The sequence below is a fragment of the Delphinapterus leucas genome, chromosome 5, assembly GCF_059928025.1.
Source record: "Delphinapterus leucas isolate spDelLeu-1000000601 "Yukka" chromosome 5, BTC_Dleu_Yukka2, whole genome shotgun sequence".
Lineage (NCBI taxonomy): Eukaryota > Metazoa > Chordata > Mammalia > Artiodactyla > Monodontidae > Delphinapterus > Delphinapterus leucas.
Window position 1 is genome coordinate 113,642,221 of NC_143133.1, and position 22,939 is coordinate 113,665,159.

The following is a 22,939-nucleotide window of genomic DNA, read 5'->3' on the forward strand; positions in this document are numbered from 1 at the left end:
CTGCCGATGCAGGGGACACGGGTTCGTGCCCCGGTCCGGGAAGATCCCACATGCTGTGGAGCGGCTGGGCCCGTGAGCCATGGCCGCTGAGCCTGCGTGTCCGGAGCCTGTGCTCCGCAAAGGGAGAGACCACAACAGTGAGAGGCCCGCGTACAGAAAAAAAAAAAAAAAAAAAAAAAAAAAAAAAAAGAAACAGGTTATTAGGAACATGAAGATCAATGCTAAATAAAAAGGAAAGGACGATGTGAACTTATGTCCCTACATGCACCCGCTACTCTGATCATGACAGTCTTCAAATGTGCTCCAACAAATGACTTGTTTCCATGCCTTGCTGCTTTTAACCTCACCTGGGAATGTTCCTGACTTCTCAGGACACTACATATTCATTAGGGACTTTCATCCCTGTGGCTTCTATCACATAGGTATTATTGTTCACATGTTAGCTTATACTTTTGAAGAAAACCGTAATGATGTAAATCAACTTGACAATTTTATACTTGTTAGGATGAACAACGTGATTTGGAAACTGCATAAATCTGGTTCTGCTGATTCTTTCATATTGCTACTCCATTTTGTTTGGGTTAAACAGACTAAGCTGTGACTTAGGGAAAGGACAATTGCTAGGAAAACACTGAGTTTACTCTTGGCGAGGGGGACATGGTCTGGGTCGCAGGTACTCGGATGCAGCATGTGTGCGGCCTACTGTATATCCTACATACTGTATGCGGCATGTGTATGCAGTAGACAACCTGCACTACTGAATGTGATGGCCCTATTTGTAGGAACAGATTTTTAAACCAAATTTATCAACTACCGCTAATAAAACATTAAAAAAATATTGACAGTAACATGTAGGGCACAAAAAATGTAAGCAAGTGTCAGTGCTCAATTAGTACAAATAGCTATCCCCTCCCCCCTCTTTCTTCTAATTCAGGAAAAAACTGAAATCTTTTTCTGCAAATGACTCTATATTTCATTCTCACATAAAAAAATCAAGCCAGATTGCATGGTGTGTGTGTGTGTGTGTGTGCGTGTGTAAAATTTTGTATTCAAATGTAATGACAGAGCCCATACCTGAAATTTCCCTAATTGGAAACATCTAGAATTATTCACGGTGTTGTAGGCTACGAAAGAAACCCTTGAGTTCATATGATGTACACATTTAATCTCAGTAAGCTGTTCTTACAGAGAATTTCTCAGAATTGCTAGTTCAACTGTACTCTATCTAATTACTAGGACTGGAAATGTTTTCATCTTCAAGTATTGTTAAAATGTGTGTCCCTCCAAAAAGTCTATTTGCTCTTGATCTAATCTAATCTCAACTGGGAACAGCCTGTCTCTGCATTCTAGGCTTTAACCCAGTGTTTTCCCAAAACAGTTTAGAAAAACCCTAAGATTCGAAGAGTTATTATGAAGTGTTCTGTGAATTAAAAGAAAAAATATAGTAGTACTTTTTCTAAAATTCTTGAAAAAAATACATAAAATTATTGAACATACTTTTGATGTTGTTACAAACAATATATATGTCTTTAGTAATGATGTACTGTCACCTGAATTTCAGGCGTCACATTAAGGGTTCATTTCACGAATGCTTGACTTTGGATGTTTGTATAAAAAACAGGCAGCATCACCAATTCACTTTCATTAGACACTGCCTGCTCCATGATCACCAGTATAGGAAACAGACTGTGCTTCAACATTTCAATGTACAGAATTTAATATTCATTGTCCCTATAAACCAGATTTGATCCAATCCTGTTTCAACTTCTCCAAGACGAATTTTTTACCGACTTCATCAACCTGAGCATATGTTAGACCTTGTGAACTTCTATGGCTCTCCACTGATACACTAAATTCCAAGAGGTGTGGGAAATATTGCTGTAACTATCACATTCATTCCTAAGGAAAAGTTGTTTGGACTAAGATGCGCCCTTGCAGTTGGTGGCATAAGATGGAAATGGCACAGCTGACTTTTCTATTGTGAATGGCAGATGGATATTTTCACTTGGGACATTTTTGCTTATTTCTAACCCTTAGGGCCTCAGTACCTTAGAAATTCACCATCTGGTGGTTATTTACACACCTCTACCGTGCAGGTAAAATTACCTTTCTGGCTTAGTGTTATACTATATAAAAGAACAATTTTATATCTTCCTTTCCTTTGACTTTCTGATTGTAACGGATTTTTTCTAGATTTTTCCCTTCACCTAACACCTACTCATGACAAATCATACTTTCAAACTTTCCTATTACAGGTCCTTTCCAATATTTTTATGTTTATTTACTATTTTGGGCAAAATAAAAGATTCTTTAGTATCTCAGAAAAGAATTACTTTTGTAATAAAAAAATTCATTTAACCACCTAAAGATGAAAATTGAGGGTAATATGTACTCCAAGGCAGCACTGAGGATTTACTTAGATTTTTTTTTTGCCGTACGCGGGCCTCTCACTGCTGTGGCCCCTCCCGCTGCGGAGCACAGGCTCCGGATGCGCAGGCCCAGCGACCATGGCTCACGGGCCCAGCCGCTCCGCAGCACGCGGGATCCTCCCGGACCGGGGCACGAACGCGCGCCCCCTGCATCGGCAGGCGGACCCTCAACCACTGTGCCACCAGGGAAGCCCTACTTAGTCTCTTACTAGAGTCTGTTTACTATAATGAAGAAAAAAAATTAAGTTAATAAAAATAATAAAACACTACTCATCAAATGGAAAAATTACGAACCCAGAAGTGAAAGTCAGTTAATAAAAATTGCCCTACCTTGAAACATTAGTGAAAATATTATTGATATAGTTCGTTTGTATTCTAATTCAGGGTTGACATAAATATTTTAAATTATCTTATTCATTTTTGAATACTTGATGAATTTGATAATATTTTACAGTTAATTAGTTCAAGCATCAAATCAGGCTTTTCACATCACTTAATTTTGTTCCCTGACAAATGGTCATGAGAAATCTGTTTCTGCCTAAAGTCCATTAAAGACATAAATTCAATGAAAAAATAGGGCTTTATATATTGAATCTCTGAACAGAATTGTTTTAAAGAAAATAAAGTCACTAAAATGTCATTCACGCCAAATTTTGACATTAGATATTTGCTTATCATATGCTGTCTGGTTGTGCCCCACGATCTGTTCTCCCCTTTCCACCGGGAAGGGGATTTTTAGCCAGGCCCACTGTCCCTCGGTACAAAGGCTACGGTTCCCAGTCCCTTTCGTGTTTATGTGGCCAGAGGCTAAGTCCTGGTCAACAGTTTGGACTCCGCAGTTTCTGGGAACCTTCTCTATGAGGCAATTGGGCTGCATCCCTTGCTTCTTCTTCCTTTCCCTCCATTCTGCAGCCTGGAATGTGAATCTGCTGGCTGGACCATCATCTTGTTCTATTGAGCCTGTGAGCCAGACCCAGGGGACAGCAGTCTGGAGAGCGGCAAGGGGCAAGGATCCCCGAGGGCTCCTGGAACAAAAAGCTGCCAAGACAACCACGGATTGACTCTCTGGAATTCTACGTGAGAAAGAAAGAAACGTCTGCCTTAAGGCCTTGTTATTTGCTTATTTTCTGTTACTCAGAGGGGATCCTAATGCCAACTGATATACTTATCTACTAAAAAGCAAATAACAGAGCAAGCAGTGTCTCTGGTTTGAGGGAAAGCAAAAGGAAAAGATTTTTTAAAAATTAAAATTGGCTTGTATTTTTAAACATCTGAAGTATTTTCTGGCAACTACCTGATTTCTGGGGAACATAATGCTTGCTACTATTACAAAATTCTTGGGCCTTGGGGTAATAACAGTCAGTCTGAAGTAAATCAGGTTTTAACAGGTCTTCTTTGATCTTTAAGCCCTACCTAAGGATGTATTACTGAAAGGTTATTAAAAACCCTCGGCATAAGACTGTTTCACTCTGAGTGCGCTGACGTGGGTCTGGAGAAATGCATTATAAAATGCTTCCAGTAAAAAGTAGTTTTTTGAATAGTTTCAAAAGTGAAGTACATCTTAAAAGAAATATAACTGGAAAATTTTGTGATTTTTAACTAACTTGTATCTACTTTATAGATGTTAATATTACACTTTGACCCTTTATTGGTTTTAGACTTGATGATGCTGTTTTTCAAAAGCATTTTTATATAAAGTTTTTTTTTTAATTTTTAAAATTTATTTTATTTTTGGCTGCGTTGCATCTTCATTGCTGCGTGCGGGCTTTCTCTAGTTGCGGGGTGAGCTGGGGGTACTCTTTGTTGTGGTGCACGGGCTTCTGGTTGCAGTGGCTTCTCTTGTTGCAGAGCACGGGCTCTAGGCGCGTGGGCTTCAGCAGTTGTGGCACACGGGCTCTAGAGCGCAGGCTCAGTAGTTGTGGCGCATGGGCTCAGTTGCTCCGCGGCATGTGGGATCTTCCCGGACCAGGGCTCAAACCTGTGTCCCCTGCATTGGCAGGCGGATTCTTAACCACTGCGCCACCAGGGAAGCCCCCAAAAGCATTTTTAAAAAGTTGTCTTTTATCCTTTTTCCTTAAGTAAAGAAAGACGGAAGGGTAAGGTGTATGGACTGGAAGAAAGGTTTAGTGTGAATGATTCAGAAGGGCTGCTCAGGAAGAGAGACGTTAAGAGAAGATTCTACTTACTGAGTCTTCACTGGACAGGTTTGGGTTCATGGGAACGTAATTCTCTTCACTGTCATGTGAGTCACTGCTTGAAGTCGTGCTGTGCACTGAATCCGGCCGGGGAGACATGGGAAACCTGGAGGAGCTGATTACAGACACGACCATCACAAACGCCATCCTGACCAAAATTTCTCAATTCGCTTTGAAAGTAAAAATGAGTGATAGTATACATTCTTCCAGAAACATTTATGCTTACAATCATTTACTGTACGCATTTATTACTGTACAATTTATCACACACATTCAAATGCACAACTAATATTTATAGCTATTTGTAAAGGGATATTTTCTTTTTGAAAAAAGTTTTGATTTTTTTACACAATTCTGAAAGGTTACTTTCCATTTACGGTTATTACAAAATATTGGCTCTATTCCCCGTGTTGTACAATACATCCTTGAGCCTACCTTACACCCAAGATAAGCTCCCACTTATCTCGTAGTGGGAGGTAGTTTGTACCTCCCACTTCCCCACCCTATTTCCAGCCCCCCCCCACCCCGCCCACTGGTAACCACTAGCTTGTTCTCTATGTCTTCAAGTCTGCTTCTGTAAAGGGATATTTCTGAGCATCAAAGTACCTTCTGCAGGATAAAGAAGATGTGGCACATATATATAATGGAATATTACTCAGCCATAAAAAGAAACGAAATTGAGTTATTTGTAGTGAGGTGGATGGACCTAGAGTCTGTCATACAGAGTGAGTAAGTCAGAAAGAGAAAGACAAATACTGTATGCTAACACATATATATGGAATCTAAAAAATAAAAAAAATGTCATGAAGAACCTAGGGGCAAGACGGGAATAAAGACACAGACCTACTAGAGCATGGACTTGAGGACACGGGGAGGAGGAAGGGTAAGCTGGGACGAAGTGAGAGAGTGGCATGGACATATATACACTACCAAACGTAAAACAGATAGCTAGTGGGAAGCAGCCGCGTAGCACAGGGAGATCAGCTCAGTGGTTTGTGACCACCTAGAGGGGTGGGATAGGGAGGGTGGGAGGGAGATGCAAGAGGGAGGAGATATGGGGATATATGTATATGTATAACTGATTCACTTTGTTATAAAGCAGAAACTAACACACCATTGTAAAGCAATTATACTGCAATAAAGATGTTAAAAAAAAACCAACAACAAAGTACCTTCTGCAGAACAACGAAAAAAGTATTGCTAGTGATGTGGAGGATAAGTAGAAAGACACAGATATAAAAAGGAAGATTTAAGAATTACTATTTAAAAAAACTATATATATATATATATATATATATATACACACACACACATACACACACACACACATATATTCACACACGTACACATTCAACACAGGTTTGTAACTACAGACATTCTTTTCATTTCCACATATACATTTAAATGAATCTCCATTAAATAATCCCTACAAGAAACTACCGTATTTTCCAGAGTAGTAGTTCTCAGAAATTTCTAGCCTCATGAACCTTTCACACTCTTAAAATTTATTGAGAACCCCAAGGAACTTTGGTTAATATGGGTGATATCTACTGATATTTACCACATTACCTATAATAGAAAAAAATTTAAAAAGACAAGTGTACACAAATACATACACTATTAGCTGTCACAATGATATCGTCCAATATTATGCCACCTCTGGAAAACTCCAGTGTACACTCATGAGAGAAGGAGAGTGGAAAAGCAAATGACATCTTGGTATATTCATGAAAATAGTTTTGACTTCACAGAACCCCAAAAAGGGAGGCTCCCCAGACCATCCTTTGGGAACCACTGTTCTAGGTACTCTCCATTATAATGCACAATCAAGCTGAGTATTTTAAACAAAGACTTACTCTCGAGCAAAACTCCTAGTGATGGGAGATCTTACTGGGGCTTGTAATTCTTCCCATTCTGGCAAAGGTTTTATTTCTAAAGGTGCTGGCTTGACTGAAACAAAAGAGAAAAAAAAAAAAAGAGACTTTAGCATACAGAAATTTGGAAAACAAAACAAGACCCTCTTTCTACATCTCTATTTATACATTATAGCCACTGTACACGTAGGACCAGCTTAGTTTCACACATGAAAAGAAGTACACTGATGTTACGTGATTTTTCCAAGGTCACACAGCTAAAAAATTAGTGGCAAAAGCTAAATCAGATAATGTTTCCTGATTGTTGACTGAAAGTCTCAATAAAACTCTATTATTACAACATGTTGCTTCTTAAGTAAATATTTTATGAATATAAACAATGAGAACAAGAAAGAGTAATGTGACCCAATTCCTTCATAGTTACTTGATTTATACTTTTCATTATTTCCTTATTTTATTTTTTTCACTAATTTTATCCTCAAACACGGACAGTTAATTTTCTATGTAAAAACAGTCCTCGTCGTCAACATTGAAGCATCATTTATACAACTATACATATAAAATGATGTTTAGGAAGCAATAAACACAAAACTTCGCTAAAACCAAAAACTGACAAAAAGAATTAATAACCAAATCTTTTAAATTAATTCAGGCCCAGTCTGGAACCAAATAAAACAAAGCAATAATTATATCTTTATACTCAAACTCTGCTCTGAGAAAAGGCCACAATTTAACAACTGCCTCAAATTTTTAGCTTAATTTAACCAACAACATCCTTTAACAAATTAAGTAAAAATAAATGCTAATGTTCCTATTAGCTTTATTTATAAGTTGTCTTTGCTTATTTACCCCATTATTGCAGTGGACAATTAATTACTCTGCCAGTATATATTCCACAGAGCTCTTCGCCCTTAAAGTAAGACTCAGTTTTCAGAAATTCATGACATGAGCAAAAGAACTTCAACAATATTATTTGTTAATATTCATTATATTTTAGGATACTATTTAAACATATTAGGTAAATATTTTAATTACACGTCATCCTGCCACTCTAAAGTCTTCATTTTTTCCAGGCATCCCTCCTCTAGTCTTTGTGCATATATGTGTACATTGAATCAACCAAGTTATAATTACCTTCCAACTATAAAGTAGGTAGTCATTTTAAAGGATTATGTAGATTCTCTGGGGTTTATGCCGAAGTATTTTTGGCAACTCAAATACAAAAAAATTCAATGAGATTTTCTGAAGGCTACGTTGATTTAAGTTTGAGTTAAAATAATTTTGCTCACCTATACACTTAAAATGGACATGTACAGAATGCTGTGCTCACTTGCAAGCATTTCTTTAACTCTGATGTTTTCACTTTTTTTAAAACACAGAGGCTAAGAGCTGCTTAGCTGTCAAATTCTAAGTAATGGCATAAAATAATGAATCCATGGAAATGATTATATATTGTCTCAGAACAGAATATATACATTATACATAAATACAGGAGACAACTGGAACTCACAAGCATCTCACAAGCTTAAAGAAAACACTCTATTGATGTCTAAAAGGTTAAAAGAATAATGCAAAAGGAAAAGACTGAATATCATATGTTATCAAATATTTAACATGCTGCTGTTAATGGCATAACAAATATACTCGCTGTGTATTATGGGAAGCATTCACTTTAGAAATTACGTGCTGGGAAGTTTTATTTACAACAAAATAGTATTTAAGGCTCTTCTCCTTTACTTTTAAAGGAAACAACATCACAGAATAAATAAATTCCCAACACCCCATCCAGCATGCGGTGCTAAAGTACATACCCTTTCTTCTTGTAGCAAAGTCACCTATGGTTTGTGAATCAGTTCGCTCTAAACCATGGGGTTTGGGTCTTAAAATTTTAGGACTTTGACCTAATTGGTAAAAAGAAGACTCTCTTAATATAATGTTATTTTTTTAATTGGAAAAAAATGGATTCTGTAAAAAAGCAACAGAGCCCTGAGCAGACATGTTACATCTCAAAAGCATAAACAAAAGTTCATTTGTGGAGACTATTTCAGTCTGGCTATGCATATCATTCATGCTCAATACCATGGGAACGCGGAAGCCGCATGCAACAATGTAATAAGCAAACTGTTATAAAAGATGGTAGGGTTTTAGTGGCATAACTTCTTGGTTAGTTGTTACCTTTATTTGGAGGAAGAGAGGAAAAACATGTGTCATGTTAGTTACTCTTCTAACATGCCTTAGAAAACTGGATCCAATAAAAAATTATAAAACCTCTCAGATCGCAAGTACATCTTTTCTTTGAAGTCTGGTGTCTCATACGAAAGTACCAAGGCCTACTTTCTTAACTTGATGGAGGTGTTTTAAAAACCTTAATCTGACTACTCCTTCACCACCTGAAAGCGCCCTTCTAGAGAAGTTCTATTGATACAATGTCTGCTAATCCAAAGTCAAAACCAAGACCAGCATTTCTTTTCCCTGAACACTCAGTGGTTGCCCCCGTGACACCATTTTGCAAGGATTAGATGTCTAGATTCTGGAACTGCTGACTGTCTAGCTTTAATTTGAGAATTGGAAAGTATAAATTCAGTTGCCATCTTTTTTTTTTTTTCCGTTTAATCTCTGTTATATACTAGTACTGCTGAAAAGCCTTATGAAAAGTACAGGTTTAATACCCAGCAGCTGGCCTCATACTTTTTCCCACTGGAAGCCTGGATGCCAGAGTAGCAATATCATTTCAATCAGGAATTTAAACTACTTCATTCTCAATGGCACCAAATTCTCCTTTTTCTTGGCATGTACAAAACTGAGTTGACGTCTATTAGATAGAAAATAATATTAGAGTTCGCTGATTCAATGCTGATCTCTAGCACCTTATTGACCAAAATCTACAAGTTCTGGAAAATGTGATTTTCTAGCTTATAAAACATGAAAATTTCCTAACTCTCTCAAGTACTCTCAAGGGTACTCCTTGGCACTCTTCACAGAAAGATACCGTATTAAGTGAATTTTTTTATAGTGCATTTATAAAATTTCCATGTATTTTCTACTCCATGCAAAGCTTAAGCCTGAGTTTAGGACAAACGCCTCAAGGTGAAAATGTTGCCCTGAACTGAACCCAGTCGCTCAGGCATTTTGGTAGCTTCATTTCTTTGTTATTTTCACTGCCTGGCTCAATTTGACATTTATGTTCCAGACAGAAATGAAAGTGATACTCAAATGATGGCTCAGTATTACTTATGAGGAGAGAAAGGAAAAAAAGTCCAAGGTGTATGTACTTCTCCTCTGCTGCCTAGAGGCAAATACTGGAATGTTTCTCTAATTACTTAAGTGCCACAATAAAGGGTATGAGATAAGACTAAAGCAGAGGCAGCAAATGAACCAACTCCGGGGATACACTGATTCTCAAATTCTAAGAGTCAACAGTGTTAAATAACTCACTTGAGCCTCAGCTTTTAAATCCAAGACAGTTACAAGGAGGCTTTAGCTAGATTAGGTTTGAACAAAGAAAGCCACACGACGCATTTCTTTAGCAAAGAGCACCCCATTGTGCTTTAACCCTCAGGGGTTAAAACAATCTCACCCGGGGCTGTCAATCTCTGGATCATGTGATCTGCGCCCTCATTAGGAGCACAACTTGGTAAATCTTAACCTCTGGTTCAGATCTCCCCTAAGATCCTTACTGGCATACCTACAAAGTCACCCCACATGAAGGTTCTGTAGGCTTTCACACTGCATGTTCGAAATGGAATTTATCTTCTGGGACCCACCACACCTGCTTTGTTTCCTCTGTCTGCAGTTGCCATAGCAGATCTCTTAAGAGTTACTCTAGATTCCACATTCTCTCTGATTTCCCTTTATCAATTTTACTTTCTATTTATAATGGCAATCGTTTGTTTTCATTTATCCAAGAAAATTAAAGAATCTGTAAGTCTGAAGTCCTGGCTTCCTTTTTTTAATGTGCACTGCACTTACCTGGTTTGTTTTTCTGAAAGTGAACTCACACTGTATGGCTAAATGACCTCCACTTACACTCCAAGTGGCCTCCAAACTTGTAAAAATCACTCACTCTAGGTCCCCAAGTGGAGGCAGCTATTTCGAGTCAGGACAGGGACTTTTGTTATGCCTTCCTGTCTGATCATCTCTAAAGCGAGGCGTCAAGAACCCTAGGTTTGGAACGCCGGGCAAAGCACTCTTTAAAGAAGATGCTGAAAAGAAGTGTGATTTTATAACACTTTGCATTAAAAAATACCATTTTTCCCCTATGGTATCCTTAAATCTTAGAATGAGCTTTCTAGGGGCCGACCTGATTATGTTACCTGCCTACATAAAACCCTTTAATGGTGTTCTCAGAATAAAGCCCAAACTCATTAGCATGGATTATAAAACCCCCAGGAGCTGGCACCTGCCAGGCATTTGGCATTCGTTCCTGCATTCATACTTTCCTCCCTCCCACCCAAGACTCTGAGCCAGTCCCCTCTTTTTAAAGGATCTGGGTATGCTGTTTATTCTGATAGAAGATCCTCTATCATCATTTCATTGCCACTCACCCTCTGAGATTCTCCTCAAAGGAGACAGCCTGCAGGGCGAAGAGCTAACCTCAACCACAAGCCCCCTTCTGTGCTAATTATGATAATGTGTTTACTTTTCCACTTTCCCACTAAATGGGAGCTTCTTTAGAGAAGCCACCTGTCCTTCCTTGGGTTTCCAGACCCCAGACCTATCAGAGGGTACATCCTATAACTGGGAGGCCCTTCAATCTGTTTTGATGAACTGCGGTTCTCTTAAAGCTTAATCCGATGGTGGTGTTTAATCAGATCAATGTCATAACTTTGTGTTTGCCTTTGAAGGAAAAAAAAAGAAAAAAAGCAACTGAATGCTGTTTCAAAAGTTGATCATTCCAGATATGGTCAAGGCATCACACGAGGTCATGCTTCAAAGAAGCAGATGCAGTCCTTTTTGAAAAGTCCATACACGATTATTATTTTAATAGGTATTGCTTACATAAATTCAACTCAAAGTGGAAAATTTATTTTCTCTATCATTATAGGTCTAACTTAGCCTAAATGATTCACTTATCTGAAGTTTCACAGATGATGCTACTACTTCCAGTAGGCATCTCAGAAATCAAGAAAGAAGAAAAATAATTCACAACATTATTATCCTCTGCTAATTCCAAGGAGTAATCAAGGTAGCACACTGAAAAACTTTTACACTTGTTTGAATAGTCTCATTGTATAAAGGGGACTATAATAATGATAATTATATTGGAAGGCCAGGAATATTTGGGGAAAAAAACCCGCACGTAGAGGCTGTGCTGTAAAAATGCACTCTGTACTCATTTCCTTTAAACTGTAACCACCAACCCAAAAATCTGACTTGTCAAACTTTAATACTTGTTTATTAAAATCTAGCTATATTTACTGGTATCATTTATCCATCTTCCAAACATTTATTATAGTATAAAAGTAGTTTTTCAAAAGCATGTTAATTTTTTTTTTTTTTTGCGGTACGCGGGCCTCTCACTGTTGTGGCCTCTCCCGTTGCGGATCACAGGCTCCGGACGCGCAGGCTCAGCGGCCATGGCTCACGGGCCCAGCCGCTCCGCGGCATATGGGATCTTCCCGGACCGGGGCATGAACCCGTGTTCCCTACATCGGCAGGCGGACTCTCAACCACTGCGCCACCAGGGAAGCCCAAAAGCATGTTAATTTTTAATCGCTTTCAAAAAACTTCTTTAGAAGCTCTCTTGAGCAAATATTTATAGCAAAGATACCAAAATGATCCATCTAGGGAAGCTCCTCGATTGGTCTTCTGGATCCTTCCTACAGCAAAGTGAAGATCCAGCAGGACCTGAAGATATTTTAACCAAATGAACATACGGAAACACCAGAAGTAACCTCACACTGCTTTTTTAAAACCAATACAATAACTAATGGTCAGATCTACTGCAGAAAGCCATGAATGGACAAGGCCAAACAAAACAAAATATAAAGACAGTATATCTGAGGCTTGAACAGCTGCTATATCACGTTAGAAAGAGAGTGAATGGGCCCAGTTAAATGCACAGATGAAATCTGGTAGATTTATGTAAGGACTTACTTTAAGAGAAATCACAGTATCTTATAGAAATTTCCCAAACTTTACAAAGTTGCTTTTCCATTAAAATATAAAAGTTTCAGTTGAAGTAATCAAAACAGAATTTGTCCTGCATTTCCAATGACTCATCTGCTTTCCTAATATTTAACACAGTACATGTAAATTATGATTTTCTCCTCTGTTAATATACACAAGATACGGTTCAGGACAAATACTATTGTGACAGAAATAGTGTGGGTGAAAATACAGCTACCACAGTTGGGTGATTGGGTAAAGTGTCCATGAAAATACATTGAATGTAAGTGTTTAAAACATGCACGTATTTCTGCAGCTTCAATTACTCAGAAGTATTTGAAAAACTCATGCGTACTACTAACTACAGCAGCTGACATCTATAATTGGGGGTATAAACAAGACTAGAATGCCACTCATTTATTGTAGACCCTTCCCAAGAAGACGATCACAGAAACCAGTTATACTGGGTGTTGAGTTAGTTATATTGAGTTTTAGAACTAATCAAGCCATATTTTATAAAATAAGGTTTGCTTATTATGAGGTTTAGTTAATAAGAGATACTAGAATAATAGACAGACTCATGTATCTGATGTCACAAAATTTGAAATGAAAACAGACTCATCGGATGCTATGCACCATGAGAAGAATTTCAGGACGAAATAAGACATCTGTTTTACGGTTTAAGTTTTTATGGATAAACTTTGCTCCAAGATCTGAATTTGGGTTTTTGACAAAGTTTGCCTTGCAATATTAGATACTTTCTCATGCCTTCTCTTGTATCATATTTATTTTAAAAAGTAGAGTAATAATAAGAAAAGCAACCCACCCCCCCTTTTTTTTTTTTTATAACTAAGGCTTTAAGTTACTTCTTTACTGTTTTGCTAAACCTATTATTCTCCTTGAATTTGCCAAAAACTATGTGGAAATTTTATTCTGGGTGCTTTTTCAGTTCATTTTGTATCTAAGCAATGATACCAAATCAGTAATCTGGCCCATGAGCTCAAGATTGTCTTTCAATAGCTTAGTTAATTTTTTAAAGACTAAACAGAATCTCCAGAAGTAACCAAGGAATCTACTTTGTTCTGTTCTACAGTAGGGTCACCATTGGTTGGTTTAGAGGACTAGGACAGTCTCTCATGTACTAGAATATATAGTACTTTCACTATATATTTACATAGGGAGGTTTAATTACACATATATGCAATATATATGATGTATAATACACATGCCATTTTATTATGCTGCCTATGTAAAATAACATATACTACAATATGGGGGTACGTGAACTCTGTCAGACCTAGATGATACTAAAAGCATTTCATTACGATCCTAAAACTTTCCAACATGTAAATAGGGACCTTTTCTGATTCTGCATTGCGCTTACCACGTGAAACCATTAACTGTGAAATATACTGGGAATTTTCAAATTGTGTTAAGCAGATCCTGAGGGGAGGAAGGAGAGGCAGGGGAGCAAACCCGCAAGGACTCAGAGCTCCATGCATCACCCACAGCACACCATGACCATATTTATGTGGGGACCTCAAGATATAAAACGGTTACATTTGGTGTCAAAAACTAGCAATCTGCTGCCAACATGTGCTAATTACAGGAAAAGAAGGAGAGAACCAGTTTAGCATTAAAATGAGGGTTTCGATGTTTCACAGACTTCCTGGCACTTGTATCTTAATCCTTCCACCCTCTGTGGGCTCAATTATAAATCTATACATGTCCAAACATACTTTTGTGTGTTGTATGCAAAGAAGAAAATGACGAGGGATGTCTAAATAGATTTAAAAACAAATGAGGACCAAGAGAAACAAAAGGAAAAGTTATCACCTAAAAAGCCTGGGATGCTCACACTGTTTCTAAAATAGCCAGCCCTCATCATGGCTCTGCTGCTGGGGCCTCTGGGGTGACTGGGGGTGCAACCATCCTTCCAGCTGTCCGAGCAAAGGTGAGCCCTTGACCCAACAGCAGCCAGCATGTAGGCCCGCCTGCAATCTACAATCTATCTTGTGGCCTGATGTGGACAAACGAGACCAATCAAACTTTCGATGAGCGATCTGGAGTGAGTCAATAATGAACAAGGCAATTAGCAGCAGGTGTGGAAGCTGCGAGGGCCCATAAAAAGGAGGCACGGGGCGGAATCGAGGCCACGCAGGGGCATCAGAGGCCAAAGCTCTCTGACAGCAGAAAGCCGTAAAGTAGAGGATGCAGCGTAAAAGAAAACAGGAAAGAAGGAAAGAATGTGAGGGAGAGCAAAGCAGGATCAAAGAGTTTCCAGAGGACAGAAATGCAGGGAGAGCAGGACAAAGTGACAGCCTCCTAGGAGTGTCTCAGTTGCCGATAACGTTCTCTTTTCATTTACTTTCTTAAAAGCAAAACAAAACAAAACTCATTTTCTTAAGATACTCTGAGTCTCAGTCTCTGTCCCCCACACTGGGAACTTAATTAGAATGACTATTAATGATCCAAGCCCAGGTTAATGAGAAATTGACACAAACATTACATGCTTTTTAAAAACAGCTACATAGAGCATACCAGACTCTTCAAATATGCTGAATTCCCCAGAAATTGTGCCACGCATCTCACAGCCAATACACTAACTTACTTGGTTGTCGAGATTCAATTACACTTGCAGCCTGCGGCAACACAGCTGGCTGTCTGGGGTTTAACCACTTGAACCCAAATTTCAAAAACTTGGGTACATATTACCAGTTTGGCTGAAAAGTTTCTTTTACACTGAGTTCTTAACCAACCATGCCACCTTAGAATTTAATGTTACTTATGAAGGCCAGTATGAAAGAATAGACTAGAAGCATTTGTTTACACCCCAGCAAAGGCAGAATCATTTTTAAAAAGTTGTTATATGCACAGAATGCAAAGAGTATACAAGCAACCTTACTGTTCTTAAAGAGTCATGGCAAGTGCACTAATAATCTCAAGTCTGATTTGATATTAAATACTCTGGAGGAGAGGTTACAAAAGACCAGCCAAAGACCATATCTAGCTTGTAGAAGTCTGTGGTACAGTCTGCAAGGTTTTGTTTTTTTTTAAATAAACTAGCTGGTAGAACTTAAAAATCAAAAGAAAATACATATAACCCCCCACATTTTTGACTTCTTTTGATAATCAGAAGATTTTCCTCTAGGGGGCCCATGTTAGTGTCACAAGTCCACAAAGGATTGTAGCCAGGCAGTAGGTTAGTGACTCCATTTGGCTGGGCCAAGGGCATTCCAGTTTCTCCTAATTATCTCCTGTTGCTTGCCAATCCTTGTGAATATTTTAGTTTGTAACCTCTGCTCCAGAGATGGGAGTCTTAAAAAATCTCACCTGGGCATCAACATATGACATAATAATTATTAATCTATAAACAGCACTACTACTTTACTTAAACAAGCTGGTAACTTAGGTACTATGAAATACTTCTGAATTTCTAGTCCCGATTCTGTTTTGGATATAATGACAGTTAAATGCAGATCTCCACTGGCAACCCCCGGCCCTTTTACCATGCCACGCTCTCCTTACCTTTTCTGTCTGGCTTGAGGTTCCGATCCACGGGGGGTGGTTCACAGTCTGCAACAGGAACTGGCCTTCTAGGAGGGGTCTTTGGGCTGGACCTGAAGCCCATATGAGCGGGAGGAGGCACTTGCATTCCAAATGAAGAAAAATCAAATGTCCCCGGAGTCATTGGCACATAATTTGCTTCCTGAATTGGTTCCGTGAAACTGCTGGAATGTTGTCGTGGAGGAGAGTTGGGATTCATGGGGACATAATTTTCATCCAGTTCTTCGCTTGATACACTCCCCACTGTCAATACGTTTTTGATTTTCTAAAACACACATACATTTCTTTTAATAAAGAAGAACTACTGTCAAACAGGAAAACACAGTTGTAAGTTATGCCTATTCACGTGGATCTGAAGGGACTTTTATTTCAGGATCTCATTTAGTCTCACGGTCCTAAGTGTGAAGGTTTTGACAACGAAATACACTTGATGATGCCAAGGTCAATTATACTTACAAAGTGGTTGTGGAAGCCTTCGAGTGAACTAGATCTATCAGTTGGAAATGTTCGTGGAATATCATAGCAGTCTTGAGAACTAGCATCTAAAACAGAGAACAAACTATCAATATTTCTCCCCATCTTTGCCAGTTCCCAGGGTAATCAGGAATGACCTTCTCTCTCTCTCTCTTTTCATATATGCATGCATGCACACACACAGATCTTAAAAAGGATGCTCACAGAATAACATCTTGAATTGAAACATTAAACCACTAGAAAATGCAGACATTTATTCATATGCTAACCAGTACCACTATTTTTTTTTTTTTTTTGCGGTACACAGGCCTCTCACTGTTGTGGCCTCTCCCGCTGCGGAGCACAGGCTCCAGACGCGCAGGCTCAGCGGCCATGACTCACAGGCCCAGCCGCTCCGTGGCATGTGGGATCCTCCCGGACCAGGGCATGAACCCGTGTCCCCTGCATCGGCAGGCGGACTCTCAACCACTGCGCCAGCAGGGAAGCCCCAGTACCAGTATTTGATTATGACAGTGAGATGGGTTATTTAAAGATGGAGAAAAGAAATACTTCTGTTTTCTTATCTTTTGCACCCTTGGGTATAACATATCTCACTAACTTATAACCACCTCAAGATACATTACATCCATTTTGAGAAAGAAGTTAGAAATTGGTGTTGAATGGCTAAATAAGTATTGACGTAAGTACCATCCACAAGGCATCAAATCTTTAACTTCTTTAGAACAGCTGGATAACTCTACCACAAAATCCAGAAGTGTCAGATGTAGTTTTTAGGGTGGGTGCCTTTTAAACTTGGGCTTTTTATTTTCAGGACTTTAGGACCCTCAGAGGCTAACCCAGACTCAATTTTTCTCCTCTCAAAGTCTGTAACTTTTGGCAGGCTCTAGGAAGATGGTACAGGAGTCAGTGAAGTGGCTAAGGGGTAAGGGGAGAGAAGATTCAGAGCTTTAAAAATAAATAAAATCAAACAAACAAAAAGCAGAATGACCTGATTGCAACTGAATATCACCTGGTAGACATAACGTAAAAACCGTTGATCTGGGAAGGAAGGAAACAGAGCCCAACAGATGTGACACAGAAGCGGCCATAATAGGACACAAATACGGGAAAGGGTATGACTGGGAAAGGCTTTGCGGCTGGTCCATTTCCTGTGCCTCTTCCCCATCGGGTCTGCTCACCCAGGATGTAGAGGAAGTGAGAGAGAGTGGTGCACACTCCCTGAGGCAGGGAAGTATTACTAAGGCCATACTTCTTAGGGATGAAAATCTCCTCGTCTTTCTCCCTTCCACCACAACATGTACACAGGCACACGCTGCCTGCACAAACACACCTCCTGGGATCTACTGAGGCTCTGACAGCTTCGCTACCCGAGTGGGTAACTGCAGCGCTGAAGGAAAAAGGGACTGCCATTTAATGTCACACTAAGCGTCCAAGAACAAATACTCAGAAAAAGAGATTTTCTATCATTAACCTCTAAGCCAGGAAAAGCCAACTGGAGCTGACCTTTTCGCAATTTGTTCAAATCCACAGTGGAAATGGTATTACTACGGGATGGTGGCACCCCTGCTGTCGGGATACAGTAACTACTGTCAGTGTCAGAGGCTGTGCGTGTGATGCTACACGTGTCCACAGGAGATCGGTCATGAGCCGGATGCGGTTTCGGTGGCCGAGGTGGAGGAATATCTGGAATAGTGTCTAGCTTTGACGTCTGCCCCAAGGTTCCTTCTGGAAATGTTCGTGGAATCTGATAAGTATTACCAGGTGTTGGAGGAATGTCATAACTAATAGATACATGCCTCATTTGAGGCTCTACACTCGAGGTCCCGGATGGGGTATTAAAAACATAGAGCTCTCCGTCGGCTTCGGTACTTGAAGGAGACACCTTTGGTAAGACGTCATGGGAGTGACTTCTGGGCAGGTTATAAAGGCTGGAGTCTACGGAAATGGATGCAGCCCGAGGCGGTGGAGAGTCATACAACATCTGCTGCTGGAAAAAGCCATTCACTCCATGTTTGCTCTGGGAGGAAGCAGGATCTTTATGAGAAGGGACGTTATCATTGCAGTCTGTCTCCGAAGGGGTGGATTTTGCAGAATCAGCATGCGTTCTAAATAAAAATTGTTAATGACAGAAAACACGGTGAAGACCGAAGACTACATTTTAATAAATATATTTCTAGCTTAGCAATCAAACTCCACGGTTGTTTCATTCAAGTTTTTGGTGTGTGTGACCCATCTGATTGAAAGCACGAATGTTCCTGAGTTTTTATGATTATACACCAGATAACACGACCGCCACCACAAAACCAAAAGCATTCTTCCTAATCTTGTTCTGTACCTGTCCACGCCCCCCAACTCCACCTAGTAAGTCCACACGTAAAACCACAATCCCTGAAGCACTGTAATTAGAAAGGTATAAAACTTGGAGGAAGGTAAATGATTAAGGCACAAGACACCAGGAAAAGCACTTCCTCTGAAAAGCATGCAAAAACCTCGTGCCAACAGTTTATCAAGGTGATCCATTGCTCTTTAGCCCACCTGTGGCAACTCTGTTGTTCTGATAAATGAAAAGTCTAATGATTACCTGGTATTGAATAAATTCAATGTGATCTACAAGGAGGTGGCAACTTGATAGGTTTTGGGTATCTTCTTTTCTATTTATTTTCTTTAACAAATATTTAGCCAATACTACGAAAAGAATCAAAATACAAAGCAAGGAGTTAGCCAACTCCAAACAATAATTCACCTTGAGAAATCTCATTAGAGTGTATTTTATGCTTTGGGCACATTTTTGATCTCTGTGTTTTGTGGTATCACGAAATTTGGGAATAAGTCAAAATGAAGCTACCAATACCCGAACGCTGGTCCTCCCTTAATGCTAAACAAGATACCTTAACTACCTATGTGTGTTGTCCAAAGTCCTGTAGGAATTTAAACTCAATATTTAAAACAAATAACTTGTGATAGTTTTTTTTTTAAGGGCACATCGCTCTGATTTCTTGGTAACATCTGGCGCCGTGTATTGCATTTATTCACTGAAACTCTCCCCCGCGGGTATCAGAAGCCCTTTATTGCAATATCCTGACTTTCCTTCTTCCTCACTGATTATGCCCTTGTTTCACTGAGTGCCTCTTTCTTCCTGTCTCTCCAACCCGGAAATGGCCAACAGAAATCAGTCCTCTAAGTCTTTACAGCACACACCATTAAAAAATCCTCCTTTCCCGTAACTTCCCCTTCTACTGAATGCTGACAACTGCTATCTTCTCACCAAACTCCGAGTCCTGTATTTACAAACGGTTCAAACGTATTGCTACTTGGTTATCCCAGTGTTCCCTTGCTCATGTGTACCAAACTAAACTCAACTTACTTCTCAAATTGGTGGTCCTTTCTGACTTGCCATGAAAAATGTCTTTATCCCAGATTCTCTAAACTCAAAATCCGATCAACTTTGATTCATTCTCTTTGATCACCACCATCACTTGGGCACAAAGTCCTTCTTTCTAGCCAAGCGCCTATTCCCCCACTCTGTTCCCGCTGTCACCACCCCAAGTTCAGGTCCGTATCTCTGCTGAGATCTACAACACGGAACCCTCCCTCAGCAAACTTCTTTCCTCTAGTTTCTCCCTCTTCCAATCTATCGTACCATCCATAGGACCAGGACTGCTAGAAGATCAATATTTCCAAAACATGGTTTTCAGGTCACTCACCTATTCAGAGAAAATCCCTTTAACGGTTCCTACAGGCTGGAGGAACTACAAAAAAGCCCACAAACAACTCCCCTTGGCACTGAGGCTACTCCTCCTATGAGGCATCTCACCCTCCCTCTCAAAAACACTTGCACTGACCTTTCTAGGAATTTCTAACACATATTCTAAAATTTGTACTTGATTTAATTCAAACGTGAAGTTAAGAAGAAGCTAGAAGTACAATGAGTACTAAGTTCCCTGTCTTTGACTAGCTTAGAGTGTAGTGGAGAATACATAAAATTATCAAGCTATTTCCAATTCTGTGATACTGGGCTGGCCAAAAGGTTCGTTCCGTTTTTTCCATAAGATGGTTCTAGTAGCACTTAGTTGTCTTTAACTTCGTTTGAAACAGTTTTGTTAGATTGTATGTGACAGCTGTCATATCAGCGTGCATTTAAAAAAAAAAGACATCAAAATTGGTGAACTTTTCTGTAGCCATTTTACTATTGAAAATGGAAGGAAAAAGCAACGTTTTCAGCATATTATGCTTTATTATTTCAAGAAAGGTAAAAATGCAACTGAAACGCAGTTTCAGTTGTAGTATATGGAGAGGTAGTCAGTGTAGTATATGGAGAGGTGCTATGACTGATCGAATGTGTTGAAAGTGGTTTGCGAAGTTTTGTGCTGGAGATTTCTCACTGGGCTATGCTCCACAGTCAGGTAGACCAGTTGAAGTTGAGAGCGATCAAATCGAGACATTAACTGAGAGCAATCAACGTTATACCACGTGGGAGATAGCTGACTTACTCAAAATATCCAAATCAAGCGTTGAAAATCATTTGTACCAGCTTGGTTATGTTTTAATCGCTTTGAGGTCTGGATTCCACATAAATTAAGTGTAGAAAACCTTCTTGACCTATTTCCACATGCGATTCTCTACTTAAACGTAATGAATACGTTCCGTTTTTAAAACAAATTGTGACGGGTGATGAAAAGTGGATACTGTACAATAATGTGAAACGGTAGAGAGCGTGGGGCAAGCGAAATGAACCACCACCAAGCACACCAAAGGCCAGTATTCATGCAAAGAAGGTGATGTTGTGTATATGGTGGGATTGGAAGGAAGTCCTCTGTTATGAGCTCCTTCCGGAAAACCACACGATTAATTCCAACAAGTACTGCTAGTACTGCTCCCAATTAGACCAACTGAAAGCAGCACTTGATGAAAAGCGTCCAGAATTAGTCAACAGAAAACGCATAATCTTCCATCAGGATAACGCAAGACTGCATGTTTCTTTGATGACCAGGCAAAAACTGTTACGGCTTGGCTGGGAAGTTCTGACTCATCCGCCGTGTTCACCAGACATTGCACCTTCGGATTTCCATTTATTTCAGTGTTTACAAAATTCTCTTAAAGGAAAAAATTTCAATTCCCTGGAAGACTGTAAAAGGCACCTGGAATAGTTCTTTGCTCAAAAAGATAAAAAGTTTTGGGAAGATGGAATTATGAAGTTGCCTGAAAAATGGCAGAAGACAGTGGAACAAAAGGGTGAATATGTTGTTCAATAAAGCTCTTGGTGAAAATGAAAGATGTGTCTTTTATTTTTACTTAAAAAACTGAAGGTACTTTTTGGCCAACCCAATAAAACAGAGACATAGAGGTACAACCAGGATTCTCTGAAAACCCAGAGAGGCATTTAATCCAGCCTGGGAGTTTAGTGGAATGCCTCCTTAGAGGAGCAGATGTCTGAGCTGAGTGTTGCAGGATGAACGGGAGTTTGCAAGGCAATGCTCACATCTTACCTTCATCTATAAGCACTTCATGCTTGCATGTTTTGATTCCTTCACAAGCTTTACCGTTAAACTCTGAAGGTGACTGAATCTAAGGGGGCTTTATCTTATGTACTTAGTTTGTACCTTCACAGCACCTAGCGAAACAGTGGGCCCTCAGTGAGTACTTCACAAATATTTGCTATTTAACTGTCACTTTTGCAAAATACAGATACAAAATATATCTGAGCAATGATTTTGAGCATAATTTCTACTACAGTAGGAAAGTTATGATACCAATGAGATCAATGAAAGACACTATATAAAAAGAAAGTGTACTGAAAACTGTCACTTAGCTGTTGGCTTTTGAAAAGCTGAGATGGAAAAATAATTGTGGAGCTCCCTAAAATAAAATCTTAGTTATTAGTAGCATATGCAACAATGTTGCGAGTGTATAATTTTAAATTCTCACAGCAAACAAGCAAAAATCAAGTTAGAATTTGATATTAACCAGTGTTGATTTATAATTTTTCCTTTTTTTTTTTTTTTTTAACTTTTACAGGTAAAATCCCATTACAACAAATATATAGAAACTCATCTTTGGAAGATTTGTGAGCTATTTCCACTATCTCAGGGAACGCTTCACAGAAACTAATCTGTGGATCTTAACAAATTCTATATAAAAATTTTTGAACAAGGGTTTTGTATGATCCTTTAGCCCAGTAACAGTCACTTTTGACATGAAAAAATCCTTTTCATAAAAATAATGCTTGAATCTAATATCCCTGTTTAAAAAAAATCTTTTATATTTCAATGCAATTCACCTCCCTCCTTAATAT

At 39.1% G+C, this 22,939-nt stretch overlaps 1 protein-coding gene across 6 annotated transcripts in view; it reads right to left on the minus strand.

Moving 5' to 3' along the window:
- The window catches only part of GAB1 (GRB2 associated binding protein 1), a 139,043-nt gene that overhangs the window by 20,027 nt on the left and 96,077 nt on the right, over positions 1-22,939 (minus strand). For 4 of the 6 annotated variants that reach the window (XM_089912420.1, XM_022599736.3, XM_089912417.1 and 1 more), the window contains 6 exons: positions 18,151-18,752; positions 16,630-16,715; positions 16,135-16,438; positions 8,310-8,399; positions 6,481-6,574; positions 4,616-4,739 (listed from right to left, as the gene is read on the minus strand). In XM_089912420.1, coding sequence (XP_089768546.1) covers positions 4,616-4,739; positions 6,481-6,574; positions 8,310-8,399; positions 16,135-16,438; positions 16,630-16,715; positions 18,151-18,752 — 1,300 coding nt within the window. Of the gene's footprint in view, positions 1-4,615; positions 4,795-6,480; positions 6,575-8,309; positions 8,400-16,134; positions 16,439-16,629; positions 16,716-18,150; positions 18,753-22,939 lie in introns of all 6 variants that reach the window. The other 2 variants (XR_016393396.1, XM_022599737.3) reach the window with 2 other exon arrangements.